At 45.5% G+C, this 23,453-nt stretch overlaps 1 protein-coding gene and 1 pseudogene across 1 annotated transcript; both read left to right on the forward strand.

Moving 5' to 3' along the window:
• Positions 1-12,571: 12,571 nt before the first annotated feature.
• Positions 12,572-23,073, forward strand: LOC136451144 (PH, RCC1 and FYVE domains-containing protein 1-like; annotated as a pseudogene).
• On the forward strand, positions 18,415-19,437 carry LOC136454089 (uncharacterized). The gene has a single exon (XM_066454640.1). The coding sequence runs from the start codon at positions 18,656-18,658 to the stop codon at positions 19,280-19,282; it is 627 nt and encodes a 208-aa protein (XP_066310737.1). The 5' UTR covers positions 18,415-18,655; the 3' UTR covers positions 19,283-19,437.
• Positions 23,074-23,453: the final 380 nt, after the last annotated feature.

Raw genomic sequence — 23,453 nt, forward strand, 5'->3', positions numbered from 1 at the left:
TACTAGTATTCATCATGCTTTTCTTAGGATGAGTGTTTCCAACTTGTTTGTTGGCTTGACAAGAGCTACAAAGCTTATCCTTTTCAAACACAACATCTTTCAAGCCTCTAACCAAGTCACGCTTAACCAATCTATTCAATTGTTTCATTCTAACATGACCAAGCCTTCTATGCCATAACCAACCCATGCTAGACTTAGTGAACAAGCATGTAGATAATCTAGCTTCACTAGCATTGAAATCAACCAAGTATAGATTCTCATATCTAAAGCCTTTGAATATCAAGTTAGAGCTATCTACACTTATGATCTCTACATTATCTACCCCAAATATGCATTTGAATCTAAGATCACACAATTGAGCCATGGATAGCAAATTGAAGTTTAAGCTCTCTACTAACAACACATTGGATATGCTCATGTCATTGGATATTGCAATCTTACCAAGCCTTTTGACCTTGCCTTTGCCATTATCACCAAATGTAATACTATCATAACCATCATTGCCATTGGTGTTGATTGAGTTGAACATTCTTATATCACTAGTCATGTGTTGAGTGCACCCACTATTAAGAACACAATGCCTTCCTTCGGCTTTATAATTGACCTATAAAAGAAGATCAATTCTTTTTAGGTACCCAAACTTGTTTGGATCCTTGAAGGTTAGTTACTAAGCTCTTTGGTACCCAAATGACTTTCTTCTTTGAGCCCATCCATGGTTTACCAATAAACTTAGCATTCACACTATTTGTACCCTTAGTAAGCACATAGAAAGAATTAATCTTAATTAAGGATTCATTAGCAATTTTGCTCTTGTTTTTGCATTTATGCTCTTTATGACCAACTTGCTTGCAACTAGTGCAAAACCGACCATTGTTCTTCACAAAACTAGTCTTGTGAGGAGCAAAGGCCGCCTTACCTTTCTTGGGGGTATAGCCTAATCTCTCTTTATAGAGAGAAGCTCTTTGGCTACCCAAGCACATAAGCAAGCGGTCCTCACCACCATAGGCCTTAGCTAAGGTGTGAGTGAGCTTATCGACCTCCTTTTTTAGGTTCTCATTCTCAACCATTAGTGAGGCATCACAAGTGAAACCATCACTACTAGATAAGGTGGAAGTAGAAGTACTACAAGATGGGTTAGTGGGAGCAACAATGATAGGCATAGATAATGATTCATCAATTATATCACAAGTTAAACCTACATCACAAGTCTCAACATGCTTCTTTTTATCTTGCTCATTAAGCAAAGAGGAATGAGCCTTTTTAAGCTTTTTGTGAGCCTTGTCAAGCTTCTCATGGGCTTCCTCTAGCCTCTCATGTGTTGCTTTGAGCTTATCAAGGGCTTGCTTAAGGGCTTTTACCTCCTTATTCAAGCTCTTGCATTCCCTTCTCTTAATATCAAAGTGTTCTTTAGCATCTTCTAGCATGTCAAATAATTCATCTTTAGTAGGTTCATCATCATCACTATCACTATCATTTTCATTTTCATTTTTGTTATCATGTTCTTCATCACTTCCATCACCACAGATTTGTACCTTAGTGGCCTTAGCCATGAAGCATGATGGAGTATCGAAGAGAGAAGGCTTCTCATTAATTGCAATGCTTGCAAGTGCCTTCTTCTTGGTGGTCTTGCCATCATCACTATCATCATCATCACTTGAGGAAGCATCACTATCCCAAATGATCACATATGAACCACCCTTCTTTTTTTTGAAGGTCATCTTGTCCTTCTTCTCTTTCTTTTCCTTCTTGTCCTTCTTCTTGTTCTTCCTGTTGTCGTCATCATTGTCGCTATTGTATGGACATTAAGCAACAAGATGATCTTTGCTTCCACATTTGAAGCACCTTCTTGACTCTTCCTTGTTCTTGGATAAAGATTTCTTTCTTCTAGCACGATAACCTTTCTTCATCATGAACTTGCTAAATTTTTTGATGAAGAGAGCCATCTTCTCATCATCATCATCATGCCATGAGCCATCATCTTCACTTAATGTTTCTTGCTTAGCCTTGCCCTTGGATGATGTGGCCTTGAATGCCACACTCTTCTTCTTCTCATCTTTCTTCTCATCTTTTTTCTCCTTCTTTTCTTCCTTCTCATCATCATCTCTATATGTATCATCGGTCATTATATTCCCAACACTTGGTTTGGTGTCATGGTGTCCAAACCACTTCTCACTAGAATAGTGACCAATGTGCCAAATCTTGAAGGTAAACATCTCAAAAACTTGTGGGAGAAGTCCTTGTCCTTCACCTCTTCTCCAAGTGCTTTGAGATCATTGACAAGTACTTGAAGCCTATGGAACATCTCCGACACACTCTCATCCTCCTTCATCTTGAAGCTTACAAACTTCTCTTTGAGAATGTATGCCTTTGCACCCTTCATGGCTTGAGTGCCTTCAAATGATTCTTCCAACTTCTTCCAAGCCTCATGAGCCATCTCAATATTCTTGATTTGCTTAAATGTTCTCTCATCAATTACATCATGAATGGCACTTAGAGCAATATCATTGTTTTGGAGAAGCACTTCTTCGACCGTGGTGGGATTCTCTAGATCACCAATCTCAATTTTGGTTTCTACCACCTTCCACACTTTTCTATTGATTGACTTGATATGTGTGGTCATCTTTGATTTTCAATACGGATAATTTGTGCCATCAAATTGGGGTGGCTTCTTGGTGTTGTTGATTTGAGCCATTTTTACATCGAAGGTTGTTAAGCCTCAAATCACGGTGACCTCGGCTCTGATACCACTTGAAAGGTCCTAATGGCTAGAGGGGGGTGAATAGCCTATTAAAATTTCTACAACAACACTTAACAAACTGGTTAGATAATTATGAGGCTAAGCAAGTGTTGCGCTAGCCTACTAAAATAGCAAGCCACCTACCTCAATTCTAGCTTATGTAGTTTCTATCCACACAAAAACTATGTCACTACACTAAGTTAATGTGCTCTCAAAAGCTAGCTAAAGAGCCACACTAACCAAACTAATAAGCTCTCACAACTAGCTACACTAAAGAGCATGATAACTAGTTTGCGGTAAAGTAAAGAGAGTGAACAATTTGTTTATACCGCCATATCGGGGAAGGGGCCAATCAATCACAAGAATAAATACTAATGAAGAACAATCACCTTGGAATCAAATGATGAACACAATGATTTTTTATCAAGGTTCACTTGCTAGCCGGTAAGCTACTCCTCGTTGTAGCGAATCACTCACTTGGAGGTTCACGCACTAATTGGCTTCACACGCCAAACCCTCAATTAGGTGCCACACAACCAACACACGATGAGGATCACACAAGCCACGAGCAATCCACTAGAGTATCTTTTGGCTCTCCACTTGGGAAAGGTCAAGAACCCCTCACAATCACCACGATCGGAGCCAGAGACAATCACCACCCTTCACTCGACGATCCTCGCTGCTCCAAGCTGTCTAGGTGATGGCAACCACAAAGAGTAACAAGCGAATCCCACAGTGAAACACGAAGACCAAGTGCCTCTAGATGCAAACACTCAAGCAATGCACTTGGATTCTCTCCCAATCTCATAAAAATGATGAATCAATGATGGAGATGAGTGAGAGGACTTTAGCTAAGCTCATAAGGTTCCTATATCAATACAAATGGCTAAGAGAGTGAGCTTGAGCTGGCTATGGGGCTTAAATAGAAGCCCCCATGAAATAGAGTCGTTGTACCCCTTTACTGGACACAACACGGGGTGACCGGATGCTCCGATCATATCGACCGTATGCTGGACCTCAGTGTCCGGTCACGCGATGCGTGCCACATGTCCCCTCTCTTTAAATGTTGATCGTCCGATCTCAATGGTCAAGTGATGATCGGACACTATAGCTCAAAGTGACCAAACATTGAACCCTAGCGTCCGGTCGTTTATAGTAAGCATCCAGAGACAACTTTTCACGACCGGACGCGTCCGGTCATGCTCGACCGGACATATCCAGCGTCTGGTCACTCGGTGACTCCTCTATGCATGACCATGTCAGTGTGACCGGACGCAGCCAGCCAGCGTCTGGTCGTTTCAGCGCCAGCGTCCGATCGATGACCGACGCTACGCTTTTTCTACTGCTACTGACCAGACGCGTCGGTCCTTCAGAGACCAGTGTTCGGTCACATACAGTGACCTCCATCTTTTTTGTCTAGGGCGCTGGTGAAGTTCCTAACTCTTGCTCAAATATGTCAACCACCAAGTGTATCACCTTATACACATGTGTTAGCATATTTTCACAAATATTTTCAAGGGTGTTAGCACTCCACTAGATCCTAAATGCATATGCAATGAGTTAGAGCATCTAGTGGCACTTTGATAACCGCATTTCGATACGAGTTTCACCTCTCTTAATAATACGGCTATCAAACCTAAATGTGATCACACTCTCTAAGTATCTTGATCATCAAAACAAAATAGCTCCTACCATTTATACCTTTGCCTTGAGCCTTTTATTTTTTTATTTCTTCTTTTCAAGTCCGAGCACTTGGTCATCACCATGGTATCACTATCATCATGTCATGATCTTCATTTGCTTCACCACTTGGAATATGCTACCTATGTTATGATCACTTGATAAACTAGGTTAGCACTTAGGGTTTCATCAATTCATCAAAACCAAACTAGAGCTTTCACCTGGCTAAGATATATTAAAAAGTTAGTATCTGCATCCTCAGATCATCCCCATCAACTAGATAGAAAGCCCATTACATCATCTCCTAGAGAGAATATCATTACACCATCCTCGGATTTCCAATCATCCTTCAATGGATCCATTGACCCATCATCGTACCTATATGATATGCATTGATGCAAATGCATAGATGTAAATAATCAACGACAGTCGAAATGCTTAGAAATCCGATCATACCTTACAAGCTAACGAGGTAGCTCTAACGCTAGTCTACGTATCCATGTTGTCGAATAAGGCGTTATGTCCCAACAATTATTTTAGTTATATAAACCCATGTTGTTTCTTTATTTTATTCTATCGGTTTAATCCTTGTTCGCAATAGAGCATCATTAACTACCTAGCAAACTAATTATTCTGGAGACACAAAATTACAATGAGTACCTAATATTGCTAGGAGCCTACTGTAAAAATTTTAGATTCAATACTATTACCAATTTATCACAATAATTCCTACAAGTTTATATTTTTTACAATATTAAGTACCTTAAATTAATTATATAGCTTCCAAGAATATTGTCAAACTATGTGAACAAAATATACTAACAGGTAGACCATATTTTTAGAAACTCAACAAAACTGATTTCACCATTTTTGGACACCTACACAATATTATTTTGATTTTACAAGTTAACTAGAAACCTATATTAACACTGCTTCAAAAATTTAAAAGGCCAGCGGCTATCAGATCGGCCCACAACCAGCGAACCACCCTGGCCCGAAGGCGCACGCGCGGCCCAGGCACGGGCAGGCGGCGCGGACGGCCCATGCGTGGACGGGCGGCACGGCCGGCCCATGCACGGGCGGGACGCGCGCGCGACCACAGGCCGCGGCCCACGGCGCGGCGAGCGCGACCCAGCACGACGCAGGCGACGGCAGGCCGGCCCAGCGCAGGCGTGAGCGGCCCAGGCGCTGTGAGCGCGGCCCAACGCGGACGACGAGCAGGCCGAGGCCGTGGAGGCGCAAGGCGAGTGGCCCAACAGGCCGGCGCATGACAGTTTTGCAAAAACGTCCCTACGCTTCCATCTATTTGGTACACATTGTTCATGTGAGTCACAGGCATCACACCTAGCCCCCGGGAATGACTCTATTCACAGTTCTACGTCCTCACCTTCTCTTTCTCCCCAACGAAGAGCACGGAGCAGAGGAAATAATCCGTCGGCCCCTGCGGCGGCATGGGGAGGTACGCCACGGCGATGATGGGATGGCCGGCTCCAGCGTGGGTCCCTCTGCGACCCCAAGGCAGCCGCGACACGGTCAAAGGCGGCGCCAGGAGGCGGAACCACGCATAGTGACAGCCGGCGCGGGTAGGCGGTAAGCAGCAGGAGCAGGGAGGCGGCGTGTCTGACCCAGGCAGAAGAGATGGCCGGCCACGGTAGGGCACGGACGGACCGGCTGGCGAGGCGCGACGACGGTGACCCCAGCGGTTGCTCGAGGGCGAGGTGGCCGCGGGCGCGGGAAGGGAAGCGACAGGGACGCTATGTGTGGGGCGCTGTGGCTCGACGCGTGGAGGAGCAGCAGGTCCACGCGGGGTCAGGGCATGCACGAGGGAGGAAGAGGAGGGCGGCGCTGCAGGGTAGCGAGTAGGGAGCCAGGAGCACCAGTGACGTGCGGCAGCAGCGCGGCTCGGTTTTCGGCTTAAGGCGCACGAGGGCAGCAGCAGCGAGTGCGGCCAATGTCTGGAAGGACGAGAGCGGGCCGACGAGGAAGCAAGCGCACGCGGGTGGCCGGCGAAGGCGTCCGCAGGGCAGTGCCAGCAAGGGCAGCACGCCAAGGTCACTAATTCGACGGGACAACGGAGGCAGGCAAGGATGAGACCGCGCAAGGCAGGCAAAGAGACAAGATAAGAGGCATTTGAAAAGCAGACGCGCGAGATAGAGCGGGGAAGAGAAAAAGGACCTGCTGCAAGCTTGAATGCTCGATGCGACTGCCGTTCATATAAAAAATATCGGACACGATAGCTCATACTCGTACCACGCCAAATATTAAAGCGTTATGTAATTCTTTTGCGCAAAACAAATCGCCACAAACAACGTTTTAAAATATAATTCCTGATTTTTACCGTTGACACGAAAAGCTGGTTTTTAAAATTTTAAAATCTGAGAAAAATTATTTTGAAAATTTTTCTTAGAGCTAAATCGCAGTGCTAAACAAGATCGTAACACCAGGGCTATTACAGTAGCCAGCTAATGGCAGCTTCGAGGCCTTCAACATTCCCACCGTCTGTTGGAGCCTTTTTAGGCCAGAGCAGTATAGTCCTCCTAGGTGTGTAGGGTTTATTTAGGTGGAGACCTCTCAGGCAAAGGAAAATCTATTCTGGTTTCAGACGTCTAAAATCGGATGTCTGAGAGTGTTGCCTGATCTAGACAGATATTAAGCCTTCATCAAACAGTCCTATCCTATGGGATGGAGCCATGGAGGCGCTTTTCTAGGACAGGTCACCGGCCAGACATGAGACATCGATCATCCATACATGTATTAGTTTTAGACGTTTAAGCGTCAATCAAAAGTCCAACGTCTCGGAGAGCCGCTAGTGCCAAGCAACTTTGTGTAACAACAAACCAAACAGATCTCCTAATCTTGGTGTCTGTCAGTCTGCGACACTTCTCCGGTACAAGAAAGCCAATAAGGCAGTTGTATACCCAACTAACTCACCACTCGAGAATTTGGAAAAAAAAGACTTTAGGTGCTAATTTAAGGTTCCCTTTTGAACAACTGATGTTCAAGTGGTAGCTTGGCAGCACCGTACCATTATGCAAACATATATACGTAATGTTCACTTGACTTATAAGCCGTACATTTTCAGCTAATAAATAATATTTTTCTCTCACAACAAATTAGTCAACATTACTTTTAACCATAGCTTATTAGCCAAACGAACAGTACAATAATCTCCGTTAGCTCGTAGCATAATCATTGCGTGCACAAGCTGGTGCAGTGGAATTCTAGCTTCAGTCTCTCCCTTTACTAAGGTGCGTACGGTACTAAGAGTAAACTGATTGATAACTAATACTAATACTAGTACTTTATTTCGTCTTCCTTTTTTTTATATCTTCTTAAAGCTTACCGTGACATATATAAGAGCATCTCCAAGGGTTTGTTAAATTTTACTTGGCAAATCTTATGATTTGCCAACTCCCAAAATTATATGCCAAATAAAAAAACAATCTATCTCCAAGAGTTTGGCATTTTTAACTTGGTAAAATAAAAAAACCCGTTAACAAAACGAAGAGGCCCGCTAAGCGAACGAAGAGCCCCGCTGAGCGAACGAAGAGCCCCGCTAAGAAACGAAGAGCCCCGGATGCCAAGCCGTATACGCGTGCGTATATTTGCGCGCGCGGAGGGAAGATTTGCCAAGTTAATATTGATGCCAAGTTGTTTTGCCAAACTGTTGGAGGCTATTTTTTCTTGTTTTGCCAAAATTATATGGATGCCATGTTGAGATAACAAACTCTTGGAGATGCTCTAAGGCGCCACTGCTACATCCTATTCAAAACGACGCTGGATTATTGTTTCTCTAGTCTTATGTCATCGTTGTGAGAATGAAAAATATTGCATGTTACGTGCGTTCACAAAGAAGAAAACCAAGAAGCATTATCCTCCGTGTGAAATCGTGTATAGCGCCATTTTGTTGTTAAAAAATCATAAGTCGTTCTAACTGTTCGAGACATATCACATTCATACGAATAGCAAAATACCAAAACCTATATACCTTGAAAAAACAAAGGAACTAATAATTTGGAACAGAATGAGCACATAGTAGCTCTCACAATAATACTACTCCCTTGTTTCAAACTATAAGGCATGCATCTTGGATTTTCTAGATACATTATTTTTATTATCTTGACATAGTGTACATCTACGTTAAGGATGACAACGGATCGGGTTCGGGGTGGATATCCACAGGTTTCGGATCCACGGCTTTCGGCTTCGGTGCCTGGTTTTCGCCCACGGATTTTCGGATTTGGATACCCGAAATATCGCGGGTTTGGGGCAGATCTTAATTTCACCCGTGGAGCTCCATCGGGGCTTCAAAAATTCAGCCCAATAGAGGCCCAACTAGCAACCCTAAGTATATAATCCTGAAATCCTCATCTCTTCCTCGATCCCACCAGCGGCTCAGCCCTCATCCGCCGTATCCCACCAGGTACAGTCAGACACGCACCACGCCCACGCGACTAAAACACGTCCCCGGCTCCCCACACGGGCACACGGCGGCCGCACCCACTCGGCGCTTCCCCCGCACGGCTGCACCACATTCGTGCCCCCTCTCTCTCGGAGTCTCGGTCACGGATGCGGAGTGCCCCAGTCGGCGCCTCGGCTGCTCCCTCACGGCGGTCGGCCCTCGGCGGCAAGTGGCTTCCTCGGCCCTGCTCCCGCATCTGCGAGTTGTCGCCTGCCTATAGCCGACGCCGTAGGGCACAAGGCGCGGGCGTGCCCAGCAGAGGCGGCCCGCCGACGCACGCTACCTATCGGGAGGCGTCGGCCTTCGAGGCGAGCATGCAGGTCGCAGGCCTTGTGAAAACTTTTTTCAGGTTTCGGATTATCCGTCGGGTTTCGGGAATCCGCGGGTTACGGTTTCAAGGATGGGTTTTCACCCGAATTGGTTTTGGTTTCAGATTCCGGTTTTAAGTTCGGGTTTCGGTTTTGGGTGCCCAGACACCACACCCGATTCGAACCCGTCCCGTTACCATCCTTAATCTAAGTGCATAGCAAAAACCAAAAGCCACCCATTTGTTTCATTTTTAGGCTCAGTTGCAACGGTGTGAGGATCAAGAAATGTTCATGGTAGGGGCTTGTCGAACTTTAGAGATAGTGGCAATAAAACATTTTGCGTCCTTTGTACGACCTTCTTTATTGTTTATTGGGTCTTGAGTTTGTTTTGTTATAATAAAAACTTTGTTACCTATAGCTCTGTAGTAAAAATGAAGCCAGTTACTTTTTGCACTATCTAAAAATCTAGAAAAACATATGTACTGTCGTTTAAATAAAGAGAAAATTCCCTCTTTAGCATTGGACATAGTTCCTGATTTAGCATCAAAAGATAAAATCTTCTTAATATAGCATTGAGTTTATTTTTGGTTCCCTATATAGCACTGTCGTTAGATATGGCCTCTAACACCGTCAACTATGAAGAGAAAAGACCAGTTTACCCCCATTTCATCTATAATACCATCAACATGTTAACAATGATATTTTATTGCACATTTTTTTTTGAATTACAACATTTTTGGACAATGAATATTTTTTGGCAGTACATTTTTTGCGCATATTATTTATGGCTGTACAATTCTGTGGATAATAATCATTTTTACCGTACCCAATGTACATCAAGAATTGTCGTAAATAATCTGTGAAAAAGAATTGTACTACCAAAAAATATTCATGGTCCAAAAGAATTGTATTGTCAAAAAATATTTAATTTTGTAATAAAATGGTATTGTCAAAAAAATCTGTGCAATAAAATTTAACTCTTAACACAGTGTTGTTGCTGCACATGAAAACATGGGTAAAATGGTCTTTTTCCCTCATAGTTGACGGTGTTAGAGATCAAATCTAACGGCAGTGCTATATAAGAAAAAAAAAATAAACCCAATGCTATATTGAGAAGATTTTATCTTTCGGTGTTAAATAAGGAACCATGTCATATTCCGATGTAAATAGAAAATTTGCTCTTAAATAAATGGAAAAACATGTACATGTGCCGGGTTGTTAGAATAAAGGATAGCATATTTGGTACGAGCGTGCACACATGCAGGTGCTACTAGCCACCACTACTTCAAAGCGCCACCGTCCCCTTTTTGTCGGTACACGGGAGACATGTGCGCGGCACGATGCAATTCATTACTAGTTCCTCGCAAGAAAAGGCGCTGTTGCTGCCGCTTCATGTAACTGTAAAGCGCCACCGTCCCCTTTTTGAACCCCTCTTGTCGTCTTAGGTTCAGTCATCATAATTCATAACCTCGCTCACATTGTCGCTTGGTACGTAACCTAGCTAGCTAGCTAGCTAGGGATCACAGGCTGATACTTTTCGTGTCACGAGAAAATTTCAAGATTACTACTCCCTCCGTCCTCCCTAAATAACCGTTGTCGCTTTCCGATAAATAACTTTAACTAATTTTATATAAAAAAATATTAATATCTATAGTATATAATTAATATTATTAGATAGATCGTTGAATCTATTTTCATAATAAATTTATTTAGAGATACAAATGTTGCACGTATTTTTTATAAATCTAGTCAAATTTACGGTACGGAAACAAAAAAACGATAATTATTTAGGGACCGAGGAAATAAGCATTTTAATTTCTTCTAGAGCGGTAGGGAGTGGTCTGAACTGAATATCCACACACACATATAGAAAACAACTATTGTCGAAACTTGATGTAATAATTATTTATGACCAATAAAACTTCTTTTATCTTAAAACAACTCTGACTGCCATCATCATGTCTTGTCCAATCACCTCTTTTTATTCTTAAAAAAATGTTATTCTCGTTTTTCTATTTAAGTTTGACTGAAAAACACACAATATTTATGATATATAGTAAGTTTTATCGTCATGAAATATAACGAGAATTAGGAATGCAAACCAGCTAACCCGTGAACCCACGTATATGGCTTATACATGTTTGTAGGCTAGCCCATTTAGGGCCTCTTTGAAACGCATGAAAGATCACAGGAATAGAAAAAACATCGGATTTTTATAGGAATGCATACGCAAAATAGAGGATCGAGAAACATAGGAAAACTAAGGAATAAACCGTTTGGATCGAGCACAGGAAAGGAGGCTCTGTTCGCTTGAGCTTATAAGCCAGAATCACCTCTACTTTTTCAGTCATGGAACAATGTTTTTCTCTCACAGCAAATTAGCCCTACAAATCAGCCGCCGCAGCAATAAGTCCTACCGAACAGAGTCGGAATTGGAAAGATTGATAAATTATTTGGCCTGTTCCCTGGTTGATTTCTGGACTGATAAGCCCAGCTAGTGCTGGTTTGTTATGAGAGAAAAACACTATTGGAGGTTCAGGTAGATGTTTCTTTCCTACGATCTTTCTTTGAAATGAGTAGGATAGGAAATTTTCCTTCAGTTTTCGTATGGTCCAATCCTGCATCCAAAGACATGAACAGTCTCAATCCTGTAGGAAATGAAATCCTCCATCTTTCCTATGAAAATCCTCTCAGTCCAAAGGAGGCCTTATATATCCTGCTCCAAGGAAGATTGAACGATTGACTGACATGGATTATATAAGAACTCGATCTTGTGACATGAGATGCCCAGTCAGCTAGTGAGGTCAGCTCGTGGAACACCCCCCCCCCGGTGTGAACATGGAGGATGTAGGCAGAGCATGCAGATGGTCGGATGGTCCTGAACCTGAACCTGCTGCCAGTCTACGTTCACCAAGGATTCAGTCAAATCAATCGGCCAGAATTAGTTATACTTTTAAGTAATGAAATATTTTTTTTTCACAACAAAAAGTCTGCAAATCAGTCATAGCCAAAATAAATCCGGCCAAAAAGAGCCCGTCAGATCATGACCATGGGTAAGCCAAGCCTTTCTTAAAAAACAATAATTTTCATTTCAGCTACACGCGATGGATAATCACTCGAGAGACATGATCCAATTGGATTTTCTAGAGTGCTTATTAGTCTCCTACGCCTACACTCTACGTATTTCTATGTTTTTTTAGTAAAATTGAACCGGTTCATGAGAAATTCTTGGGTTTGATTAAATTGCACTAGAGAAAAATGTGAAGCAACTTCCGTAGGAGTACTTGCTGTTGAACAAGTACAGTACACTGTTTTTCTTTCCCTTGTTATTAATAATAATCAGAAAAGGGAGAGAAAAAAGAGAGCAGGCCAGGCAGGAGAGGACTGAGCGAGGCCGAGGACCAAGAAGACCAAGCGCCCCTCGTGCCGCTGCCGCAAAGACTCGCGACTCGCGAGAGAAGCGGCCACTGCAGCAGCCGAGCCCCTCGAGCCCCCGGCCCCGCCGCCTCCGCTCCGCTCCCCTCTCACTCCACCAGCGCGCTTCAGATTCCACAGGCGAGAGGCAAAGGCGAAGGCCCGAGGCGCCACCGCTCTCCGGCCTGCTTCCTCCGCCGGCCCTCCCGGCCTGCCGGCGAGCGAGAGCCAACGAGCCGCCGGGCCGAAGCGAAGCGCGCCGCCTCGCCCGCCCGCCCCTGTGCTCTCCTGGGCCGCCGCGGGGCGGAGATCCGCACCGGACTACCCACCGCTTCCGTCGGTTCCTGGTAATGAAGCAAGCCCTAGCCTTTGCGTGTGGAATGGGGTTTGTGTTGTTCTAGGACCGGGTCATGTCCCGCGGGATCTTCCCTCTCCCCTTTGCTCTGACGCAAATCAAGCTCGAATCTTTCTTCCTGGGATCGACGGGTTCGCTTGCTGTGCGTGCGGAGGGTGGGCAGCTTGGTTTCGCTTCCCCCAACAATTTGGGGGCTCGGCGGAAACGAGCCCAATCGCCTTGCCATGCCCTGCCTGTTTGAACTAGTGGTAGCAGCATGCTCGTTCACTAGGAACTACTAGATGCTCAGTGCTTCGACAAACAACTAATTTTATTTCTTTCCTCCACAACACTCTCCATGTGAGGATTTATTTTAGTGCAATACCTGCAGTGTGTAATTCTAGCTACTTCTGGTCCTACCAACCTGTTAGCTTATTTTTAAGACCCGGTCTCCTTAGTCCTTATACACCCGTTTACCCATAATGCTGAGTGTGTTTACTTCTTAATGCGAAGCAAAGTCCCTCTTTTACCATCAAGCGACCTCCTTAGCTTCATAGGTAGAGTGCTCGTATTTTGTTCCTATAACCGTTTTCACAGCAGTCGTAGTACCTAAAACCAAATTTTCTCAATGCCCTTTATTTCCTGTAATTTATTTAGTATGAATTTTCCATACTTTACCAATCAGTTAGTGTTGTACAGTGGATTTTACTTCATTATTGTTAAATACTTGCAGGTTGTGAACTACCTGATCAACCCTTATTGCTATGTATCACTACTGGTCTTGAAACCCAATAGTTACTTGGAGATCAGATGCGACAAATATGCACACTAAAGGGGCTTCTTCAGATGCCATCAGAGTTAGCACTTCTAGCGCCCCTAGCACATCAAGCCATGGTTCTGCACAAGATGACTATGATTCCTCTGGCGACGTGTACGTGTGGGGTGAAGTCATTTGTGACAACACTGTAAGAGTTGGTCCTGATACAGTAATCAGGTCAACCGGGAAGGCTGATTTTCTATTGCCTAAGCCCCTGGAGTCCAAGCTAGTTCTTGATGTGTACCATGTGGATTGTGGGGTCAAGCACGCTGCTTTGGTCACAAAGAATGGGGAAGTGTTTACGTGGGGTGAGGAATCTGGAGGACGTCTTGGCCATGGATCAAGGGAGGACTCTGTTCACCCTTGTCTGGTTGAGTCGTTAGCTATTTGTAATGTGGACATTGTTGCCTGTGGGGAGTTCCACACCTGTGCTGTGACAACAGCTGGTGAGCTTTACACCTGGGGTGATGGAACACATAATATTGGACTTCTAGGCAATGGTACCGATGTAAGCCACTGGATTCCTAAAAGAATTTCAGGAGCACTGGAGGGTCATCAAGTTGCTTATGTTTCTTGTGGGACCTGGCATACAGCCTTGGTTACATCGAGAGGGCAGCTATTTACGTTTGGCGATGGTACATTCGGAGTTTTAGGACATGGAAACCGTGAAAGTTTTTCGTGTCCAAAGGAGGTAGAGTCTTTATCGGGGTTGAAAACAATCGCTGTGGCTTGTGGTGTATGGCACACTGCAGCTGTTGTAGAAGTTATAGTCACCCAATCCAGTTCAAGTATGTCTTCTGGGAAGCTCTTCACATGGGGAGATGGCGACAAACATCGGCTTGGTCATGGTGACAAGGAACCAAGACTTAAGCCTACGTGTGTGGCTTCACTTATTGATTATGATTTCTGCAGGATAGCATGTGGTCATAGTCTTACTGTAGGACTGACAACATCTGGACAGGTTCTGAGCATGGGTAATACTGTCTACGGTCAGCTTGGGAATCCTCGTTCAGACGGTAAACTTCCATGCTTAGTTGAAGATATCATGGGTGAACATGTTGTCCAAGTTGCATGTGGTTCCTACCATGTTGCAGTCTTAACAAATAAGAGTGAGGTTTTTACATGGGGAAAGGGGGCCAATGGAAGACTGGGTCATGGAGACATAGAGGATAGGAAAATACCTACACTGGTTGAAGCATTGAGAGACAGGGCTGTTAGGCACATAGCTTGTGGTTCAAACTTCACTTCAGCTATATGCCAACATAAATGGGTTTCTGGAGCTGAGCAGTCGCAATGTGCCTCATGCCGGCAACCATTTGGGTTCACCAGGAAGAGGCATAATTGCCATAATTGTGGTCTTGTCCATTGTAATGCTTGCACCTCACATAAGGTCCTGAGAGCAGCATTGGCTCCTAATCCTGCAAAACCATACCGTGTTTGCGATTCATGTTTTATGAAATTGAACAGTGCAGCATACTCAAGTGCAGTTAATAAGAAGAAAGAGGTTGTGCCTCGCCACTCTGGTGAAAGCAACAATGATGCTAAATTAGCTAGAGCAATTGTGGCCAGCAATTTGGATATGATTAGAAGTTTGGACAGCAAGGCAGCAAAACAAGGGAAGAAAACTGATGCACTGTCATTCCTTCGGACTCCCCAAATGAGTTCACTTCTTCAGCTAAAAGATATCGCTTTATCTGGTGGAATTGATCTGAACAAGTCAGTTCCAAGAGCAGTTCGCACATCAGTTCGATCATTGAACTCATCTAGGGCTGTTTCCCCTTTCTCTCGCAAGCCTAGTCCACCACGCTCAACCACACCAGTTCCAACAACTCATGGTCTTTCAATTGCTAAAACTGCTGCTGATAGTCTTGCAAAAACTAACGAGAGGTTAAGTCAAGAGGTTGAAAGACTCCGTGCACAGGTATTGACTTTGATTTATATACAAGTTTGCAGCTTTGTGTTATTATGTGGACAAACAGTGAAATCTGTGGACCTCTTTAGGTTGATAATCTGAGGCACCGCTGCGAGCTTCAAGAACTTGAGTTGCAGAAATCAGCAAAAAAAGTACAAGAAGCCATGACAATGGTTTCAGAGGAATCTGCAAAGTCTAAAGCTGCTAAGGAAGTCATAAAGTCCCTAACAGCACAGGTAATATTGATTGGCTAAGAGTTTTAATGCCTTTCTAGTTACCCACAAATCTATACTGTTCCTGTGGTATTCATTGCAAATATCCAATTATTTAAAATAATTGGCTATTAAGATTGCCAAGACATTTTCTTCATGCTTATGGTCTTATGGCCATGGTTTGTTGTACATAAGGTATATGTTTTCTATTTCAAGAACAGCAATGGCTTTGTGTCATCAAATTATACAAATTCAAAATAATGTAGTACATATATAACCACCTTTTTGGTATAACTATATAGTTTATATATACCCTTTACCCATATTATACTCTAGTAATACCCATATGGTCATAAGATTTAAAAAATTGCTGACTTCTATCCAAAAAAAAACTTACATATTTGGTACCTAGCCTATCAAAATATTAAATTATTGATTTGAGCTTACTTTATCTTGGCAAAGTGCCACCTTTCTTTGCTTGTTCGACTGAGATTGCTTTCTCTGATGATTGTTGCATGCATCTTTTGCTGTTGCTTGTTTAGCTCAAGGATATGGCTGAAAGACTACCTCCAGATCAGGGAGCCTATGATGGCAGTGAAGCAAAACAAACGCACGTTCCAAATGGCATTGAGATGTATGCTTCTATTTACACTGGCATGAATGGTATTCATCAGCCACGGAACGAGTCTATCAGTGCCGTAAGCACGCCAAGCCTGAACATCGGACGATCATTGCACCCAAATGGAATATCAAATCAGCATAAATCACCAGGAAGTATTAGTGAAAACAGCGAAGTGAGTGCTCACACCCATAGGGTTTCAGGTCCTCCTGACGCTGAAAATCCTAATCGAAGGGGACATAGCAGTAGTGATGAGATGCTCAGTGCAAGCAGTAGAGCAGATGATAGTAGCAGCAAGGATGCTAGGTCGCTTTTCAATGGTGAGGATGGTTACAAATCTCGGAGTGCAGTATCTTTGCCCAGCAACCAAGTTCAGGCTGAGTGGATTGAGCAGTATGAACCGGGTGTATACATAACACTGACAACTCTTCGTGATGGGACCCGAGATCTAAAGCGCGTACGCTTCAGGTAAGGTTTCTTCTGTCACCTTCATTAGGTGCTGTCAATTGCCAATGGGGTTTCTCCCCTGTTTGTGTTTCATTTATAGTTAAAAACGTTAAACGTTAATAGTGAATAAAATAGTAAAAATAGGGTGTTGCAAATCATTTGCTGATCCTGACATTCCATAATAGCTGCAACGTAGAGCTGCAGGTTACCTTTGGCATAGACCATATCAGCATATTGTAGAACACAACATAACATTCTTTCATCATTTGTGCTCAATGCTTTGTGCAATAAATTTTAAATAATCAATTGACCCGGCTGTAACTGAATCTTGACATGAACCATGAAAGGATCTTGCCAGAACCATGAACTGGTTTGCTTTTGTGTTCAGCTGTTAGCACTCAGAAGCATCTAATTTTACTAGTGTCATTGCCTGCTGTTCCGAGTTACCACTTACCAGTGTCACTGTCTCCTGTCCCAAATTTTCTGTGCAGTCGAAGGCGTTTTGGGGAGCATCAGGCAGAGAGCTGGTGGAACGAGAATCGTGACAAGGTCTACGAGAAGTACAATGTAAGGAGCTCTGAACGAGTCTCGTCGGCATCATCGATCCGGTCAGCTCGATGACCCCCTCCTTCCTACTCACTGCCTGGCAGTGGGCATCAGAAAACTTGAAGTGGGAGCGCCAAAGCCAAAGTCAGGGTGGCAAGGCACCGAGGAATTGTTTTTGCCCGTGTAATGTCGATAATTCTTGTTACTGTTGTTGTGAAATTGAGTCAAGTCATCCATCCAAGGGCTCGTTAGGCTGCCCTGTTCCGATGTCATGTACATAAAGACAGAGTTGTGGAACACCGAAACATGGAATAGGGGGTGGTGGGCCGGCAGAGGGTGGGACAGCAGTGTGTTGACTGTTGAGGGGCCAGCCCACCCCTTTTCTACCCTTTGATGAAAGCCTTGGCTGTAGCCAATGCAGCTGTAAAGAAGTGGCTTTTTTTTTTGTCTCCAAAAATGTCTTGCGCCACATTTTGGCCGCCAATTACATGTGTACATGTGTAAATGCCCATGCCCATGCCCATGCAGAGTTCTGATGGCGACTCTCGCAGGCAAGGGGGTTTTTTTTTTTCGGATGGCCGGTGTCAATGAAAAAGCGACACAACAGAGATATACTCTCTCCCTCTCAACTTGAACTTAATGTTTTAGGAATCAGGATTAAAAAATTGTCAAAAAATTTGATGTTTTATAACTCTTATAAACACTAGGCTGGGGCCATGCCTCTATGCATTACTTTCAGTTAATGGCTTATATTCCTTTATTAGTGAAGTGTGGATCACCTTGAATACACATGTGGTTTGAGCTAATCTGTCCAAATAAAAATCCTAAAAAAATAATTATTTTGGGACGGAAAAAAAAAAACCCCTTCGAACTCTTCGCAAAGCCTCAGCAGAGGTCCAGTTTTGGTGACGGGTGCGCGTCTGGTGCACACATACCTTATCCGCTTCCCCGTGGCCTGCCTCCATCTGTGTCTCTGCAAGACCCCTCCGCGGCAGCAGCATCGGAGGAGGAGGAGCGCCGCGCGCATATCCCCTCCATGGATTCCTGCTTCCCTCTCCTTCCCTAGGCCAGCAGCTCCTTTAATTTCTTCCCTAGCGATCCTGGAAGAAACGCGAACAGGCATTAGCATTGTCATCCAGGAGGAGTCGAGAGAGAGGGAGGTTGACGATGGCGTTAGCCTGTACAGCAGCCAGGCTCGTCCACCCCTGCATGGGCATGGTGTCCAAGCACCCAAGAACACCGCCGCCGCCGCCGCCGTCCTCCTGCTGCCTACACCTCCACATCCTCCACCATAGGCCCGTCGCCAGCAGCCACTTCGCGCGCCACTCCGTCGACGTGTCCAAGGACGACAAGCCGCTTGAGACGCCGACGGCGACGACCACAGAGACAGAGAGCCCCCAGCCCGCCGCCGCTTTACAGGAGGAGGCCGAGGACGACGACGGCGGGCCAAAGCTGGACCCTCGGCGGTTCGAGGAGAAGTTCGCGGTGCTTAACACGGGGATCCACGAGTGCCGCTCCTGCGGGTACCGCTACGACCAGGCGGCGGGGGACTCGTCGTACCCGGTGCCGCCGGGCCTCCCCTTCGCGCAGCTGCCCGACGACTGGCGGTGCCCCACCTGCGGCGCCGCGCAGTCCTTCTTCGAGAGCAAGAGCGTCGAGATCGCCGGGTTCGCGCAGAACCAGCAGTTCGGGCTGGGCGGCAACTCCCTCACCTCCGGCCAGAAGGGCCTGCTCATCTACGGCAGCCTCCTCGTCGGCTTCCTCTTCTTCATCTCCGGCTACTTCCTGCAATGACACGACGAGCAACCCCTTTCTACTTTCCTTTTGTTTGAATACTTACTCCACCCATATAGCTTATGTATTCCCACTCCCAGTTCCAGAGAAATGGAAACAAACTCCATTGATTTTGTGGCAATCATCATTCATATCCATATCCATGGAACTTCACCCATCAGTTATTAACTGGAGTAGAAAACCTTGGCAGTAGAATTTGATGATGCAGAAATCTTTAATTTTTGACGACAAATTAAGTCTGCTGTCAATGATTAATTGTTTGTAGCATATTTCTCTCTCTATATATTCATATATTGTCTATGCGGTTTGATGAATCATATATTACATTACTGACACAAATGATTTTGCAAAAATGTTTTTTTAAAGTGTACCGAGTATTTTGCAAGAATGTATCATCAAGTGCTTCAAATTTGTACTGGAAAGCTTCTTGGCAGACAGGTGCATATTCAAACATGATTCCAGCTTCAACAACGCTGCCAATTTTGCCTTGCATTGCACTGGTCTTTGACAAACACTGTTGTGCAGCTCAGTAGTTGTGCACCGATCCTGCGTGTTAACCTCACAAGCGATCAGAATTGAACAAAGTATCAGTGTTTTTCATCTTGTTGCATAGGATATTTGCCAAAACTGAAAGCAGCAAACAAATACAGAAATTGTTTAAAAGCCCTTAACAGTCCTAGAAATACTGCCATGTCGTTTTTAGAACACCCTGTCACTTGTTGTATATTCCCTCCATACTAAAAAAAAATAAGTCGTTTTAGACAAGATTTGACTTAAACATTGGAAATATAAATCATGAGTAACTTTTAAGTTGTTGAGTTTGAAATGTGAAAATCATATAAATAGATTTGTCTTGAAAAATACTTTCATAGAAATATACATATAAAACATTTTGATAAATATTTTTATAAGAACAAGGAGTCCAAAATTATGCTTTGGAGACCTTGTAGCTGTCCAAAATGACTTAATTTTTTTTTTAGTACGGAGGGGGTACTGATGGAAGTTGATCAGTAGTATGTGTTAAATATGTTATACATGTTCGCAGTTAGCTTAAAATTAAATGGTGGATGCGAGCGTATGACACTTGAAGTATGAATTGCACCAGAGAGTTGCAATTGGATATACTTAAGCCTCCTTTGGCACGGCTCATCCAAAACGGCTTCACCGGTGAAGCCAAAGCCGGTGAAGCCAGAAAAACTGGCTTTTTCCCGGCTTCTAGTTCATTTTAACTCCGGCTTACAAAACGGCTTCACGCTACAGTGCCTCGATTTGCGAAAAATAGATGAAGCAGAAGCCGACATAAGCCGGTGCCAAAGAGGCCCTTAATGTTTTACATGGGGGATTTCATTTGTGGCTACTGCAGGTTGCCCACTTTTTTGAAAGATTGCATGTTGTTCACTTGAACAAGGAGTCTATGGATATATATTGAAAAGACATAACTTGTGCTTTGTCCTTAGGAATAAGCCTTTTCTCTCCTTTTGTTTTCTAAAAAGGCAGCGAGCTGCGTCACTACTCTGTTTGGCACAGCTATCAGACTCCTGCAAAAGCAATTATAACAGCAATGTTCACAGAAGATGTTTTCTCTCTCTCCTCACGAAATAAACTTGGAGGATGAATGATAGGTTCTTTTTTTGTGTGTTTAGATGAATAATAGGTTCTGAAATTGGTTCATGACACTCCGGCTTTATTCGTTTCGCTGAAAAGTCAGGCTGAAAAATACCGTTCACTGATTATGCAGGCATCAAAAGACAAGGGGCACAGTGTAAACACCCACAAATGTGAGCCTAGCGGTAGTGAGTATCCAACCATTCAAAATGGTTTAAGCCATCTCTCGAATTGAATTTGGACGCATATTCCCTTCCTAACGAAAAACCGCCTAGTTCCTTATAGGTTGAATCTCTTTTGTAAAAGAATGTAAACGCCCAAGCGATTGCATCAACCATCGTTAATCAAACCGAGGCTTCGATACTTTAACATATTTTTGCTCTTCTATCTTAATTGAGGTCTTGCCCTGCCCATCCCTTAAAAAAGAATGAAGAAAGAAAAAAACTTGTGTCTACTGATTATCATGCACGTCGAGGATTTGGTGATTGAGATTTCGCGAGCATGTTGTGAGCGGTGAGAGCATGCTCCTGCAGTCCAGGCTCAGCTGTGCTGCTGGCTGCTCTGCACGCCATCCATTCCAGCCACCAGCCACGCCGCATCGTCGTCTCCGCTCCTCGCGCCACCTCCACCTGCCGTGCAATCTGGCCAGCCAGTCCGGCAGTCCCCACACACTCCCACGCCCACCCTTCCCCACCCATCGACCCACCAAAAAAAACTGCATCGAATCCCCGCCGCGCCGCCAGGAGCCCAGCCGACGGCATGCCGCCGCCGCCGCCGCGCAACTCCACTCCCCGCCTCGCGCTCCCCGCTATGGCCCGATCCCGATCCCAGTCCCAGTCCCAGGCGGACCTCGACTTCCCGTCCCTCATCTCCGACCTCACCTCCCTACTCCTCCACTCCCCCGCCGGCACCGCCGCCTCCGGCCCCGTCTTCTCCTCCTCCTCCCTCTCCATCCCCACCCCGACTCCCAAACCCAAGCCCAGTCCCACTCCCACTCCCACATCAGCCGTCCCGACCCCGACCCCGCTGGCGCGCGCGGCCATCGGGGCCTGCGCGGGAGCGGCGGCGGGGGCCTTCACCTACGCGGCGCTGCTCCCGATCGACGCCGTCAAGACGCGGCTCCAGGTGCAGGCGGCCGCCGCGCCGTCGGCCACCTCCTGGCAGGTCTTCCTCGACATCCTCCGCACCGACGGTCCCCTCGGCCTCTACCGCGGCCTCTCCGCCGTCATCCTCGGCTCCGCCTCCTCCTCCGCCGTCTACTTCGGCACCTGCGAGCTCGCCAAGTCGCTGCTCCGCCCGCACCTCCCGCCCTTCCTCGTGCCGCCGCTCGCGGGGGCCAGCGGCAACGTCTCCTCCTCCGCCATCATGGTGCCCAAGGAGCTCATCACGCAGCGCCTCCAGTCGGGTGCCGCCACGGGCCGCTCCTGGCAGGTGCTCCTCGGCATCCTCCGCGCCGACGGCTTCTTCGGCCTCTACGCGGGCTACGCCGCCACCCTTGCTCCGCAACCTCCCCGCGGGCGTGCTCAGCTACTCCTCCTTCGAGTACCTCAAGGCGTTCACGCTCAAGCGGCGTGCCGGGGAGAGCCTCACGCCCGGGGAGAGCGTCCTCTGCGGCGCCCTCGCGGGAGCAATCTCTGCTGCGCTCACCACCCCGCTCGACGTAGTCAAGACGCGCCTCATGACCAGGGTCGGCGCCGAGGGCAGCCGCACCGTGCTCGGCACCATGAGGGAGGTCGTCGCCGAGGAGGGGCTCGTCGGCCTGTCCCGTGGCATCGGGCCACGGGTGCTGCACAGCGCGTGCTTTGCCGCGCTCGGCTACTGTGCCTTCGAGACCGCGAGGCTTGCCATCCTGCAGTGCTACCTTGAACGCTGCCAAATCAAGGCCAAGGCCGAAGCACAGCCTGAGATGGAGCCTGGAGTTGCTGCTGCTTCTACTTGAGTTTGCTGCCTGCCTGCTTTCCTTTTGCGGCTTTTCCCCGAGCGAGGGAAGGTAACTGTGGCTACTTCGTGCTGTAGTCTGCTAGTGTTGGGAGTGTCAAGTTTTGTTTCAGTTAACAAATCTAGGCGTATGCTACCTTCCAGCTGATGTACCTGTTAAATCTCTCGGCTTTAGCAACATCAAATGTTCATTGAAGAGTTGAATGATAGCAGGCAATAAGAATTAAATCTATCGTTTGGTTACTCTATCACTCCTACATGTGTTTTAATTCACAGCTGATGGAATACTGTTCGTTGGCTGAAAAAGTACGGCTTATAAGCCGCGAACAGGGCGTATGTTCATGCAGTGGCTATATTAACGCTTCTAGATGATTTTACCAAATAGATGTTTAAAATAATAATGCATTGGACATAAGAATGAAATCTACTATGATTGTGCTATATGATTTTGAGTATGATGGTTCAGGTGCATGAACTATGTTCCTCTATGGATGTGGGCACAATGGGATAATTCATGGTTTACATGAGCAAGTCTCTTTTAATTTAGTCCTTACCATCATCATCAGTCATTCAATTGTCAGACAACTGTAAACTTTTAAAAGTCTGGGCGTTTCGGTTTACTACTGTT

This window comes from Miscanthus floridulus, chromosome 5 (genome assembly GCF_019320115.1).
Source record: "Miscanthus floridulus cultivar M001 chromosome 5, ASM1932011v1, whole genome shotgun sequence".
Classification (NCBI taxonomy): Eukaryota; Viridiplantae; Streptophyta; class Magnoliopsida; order Poales; family Poaceae; genus Miscanthus; species Miscanthus floridulus.

What these genes read in the sequence shown, in the direction of transcription:
- LOC136454089 (XM_066454640.1), top strand. Translation starts at nt 18,656, where the DNA reads ATGGCGTTAGCCTGTACAGCAGCCAGGCTCGTCCACCCCTGCATGGGC.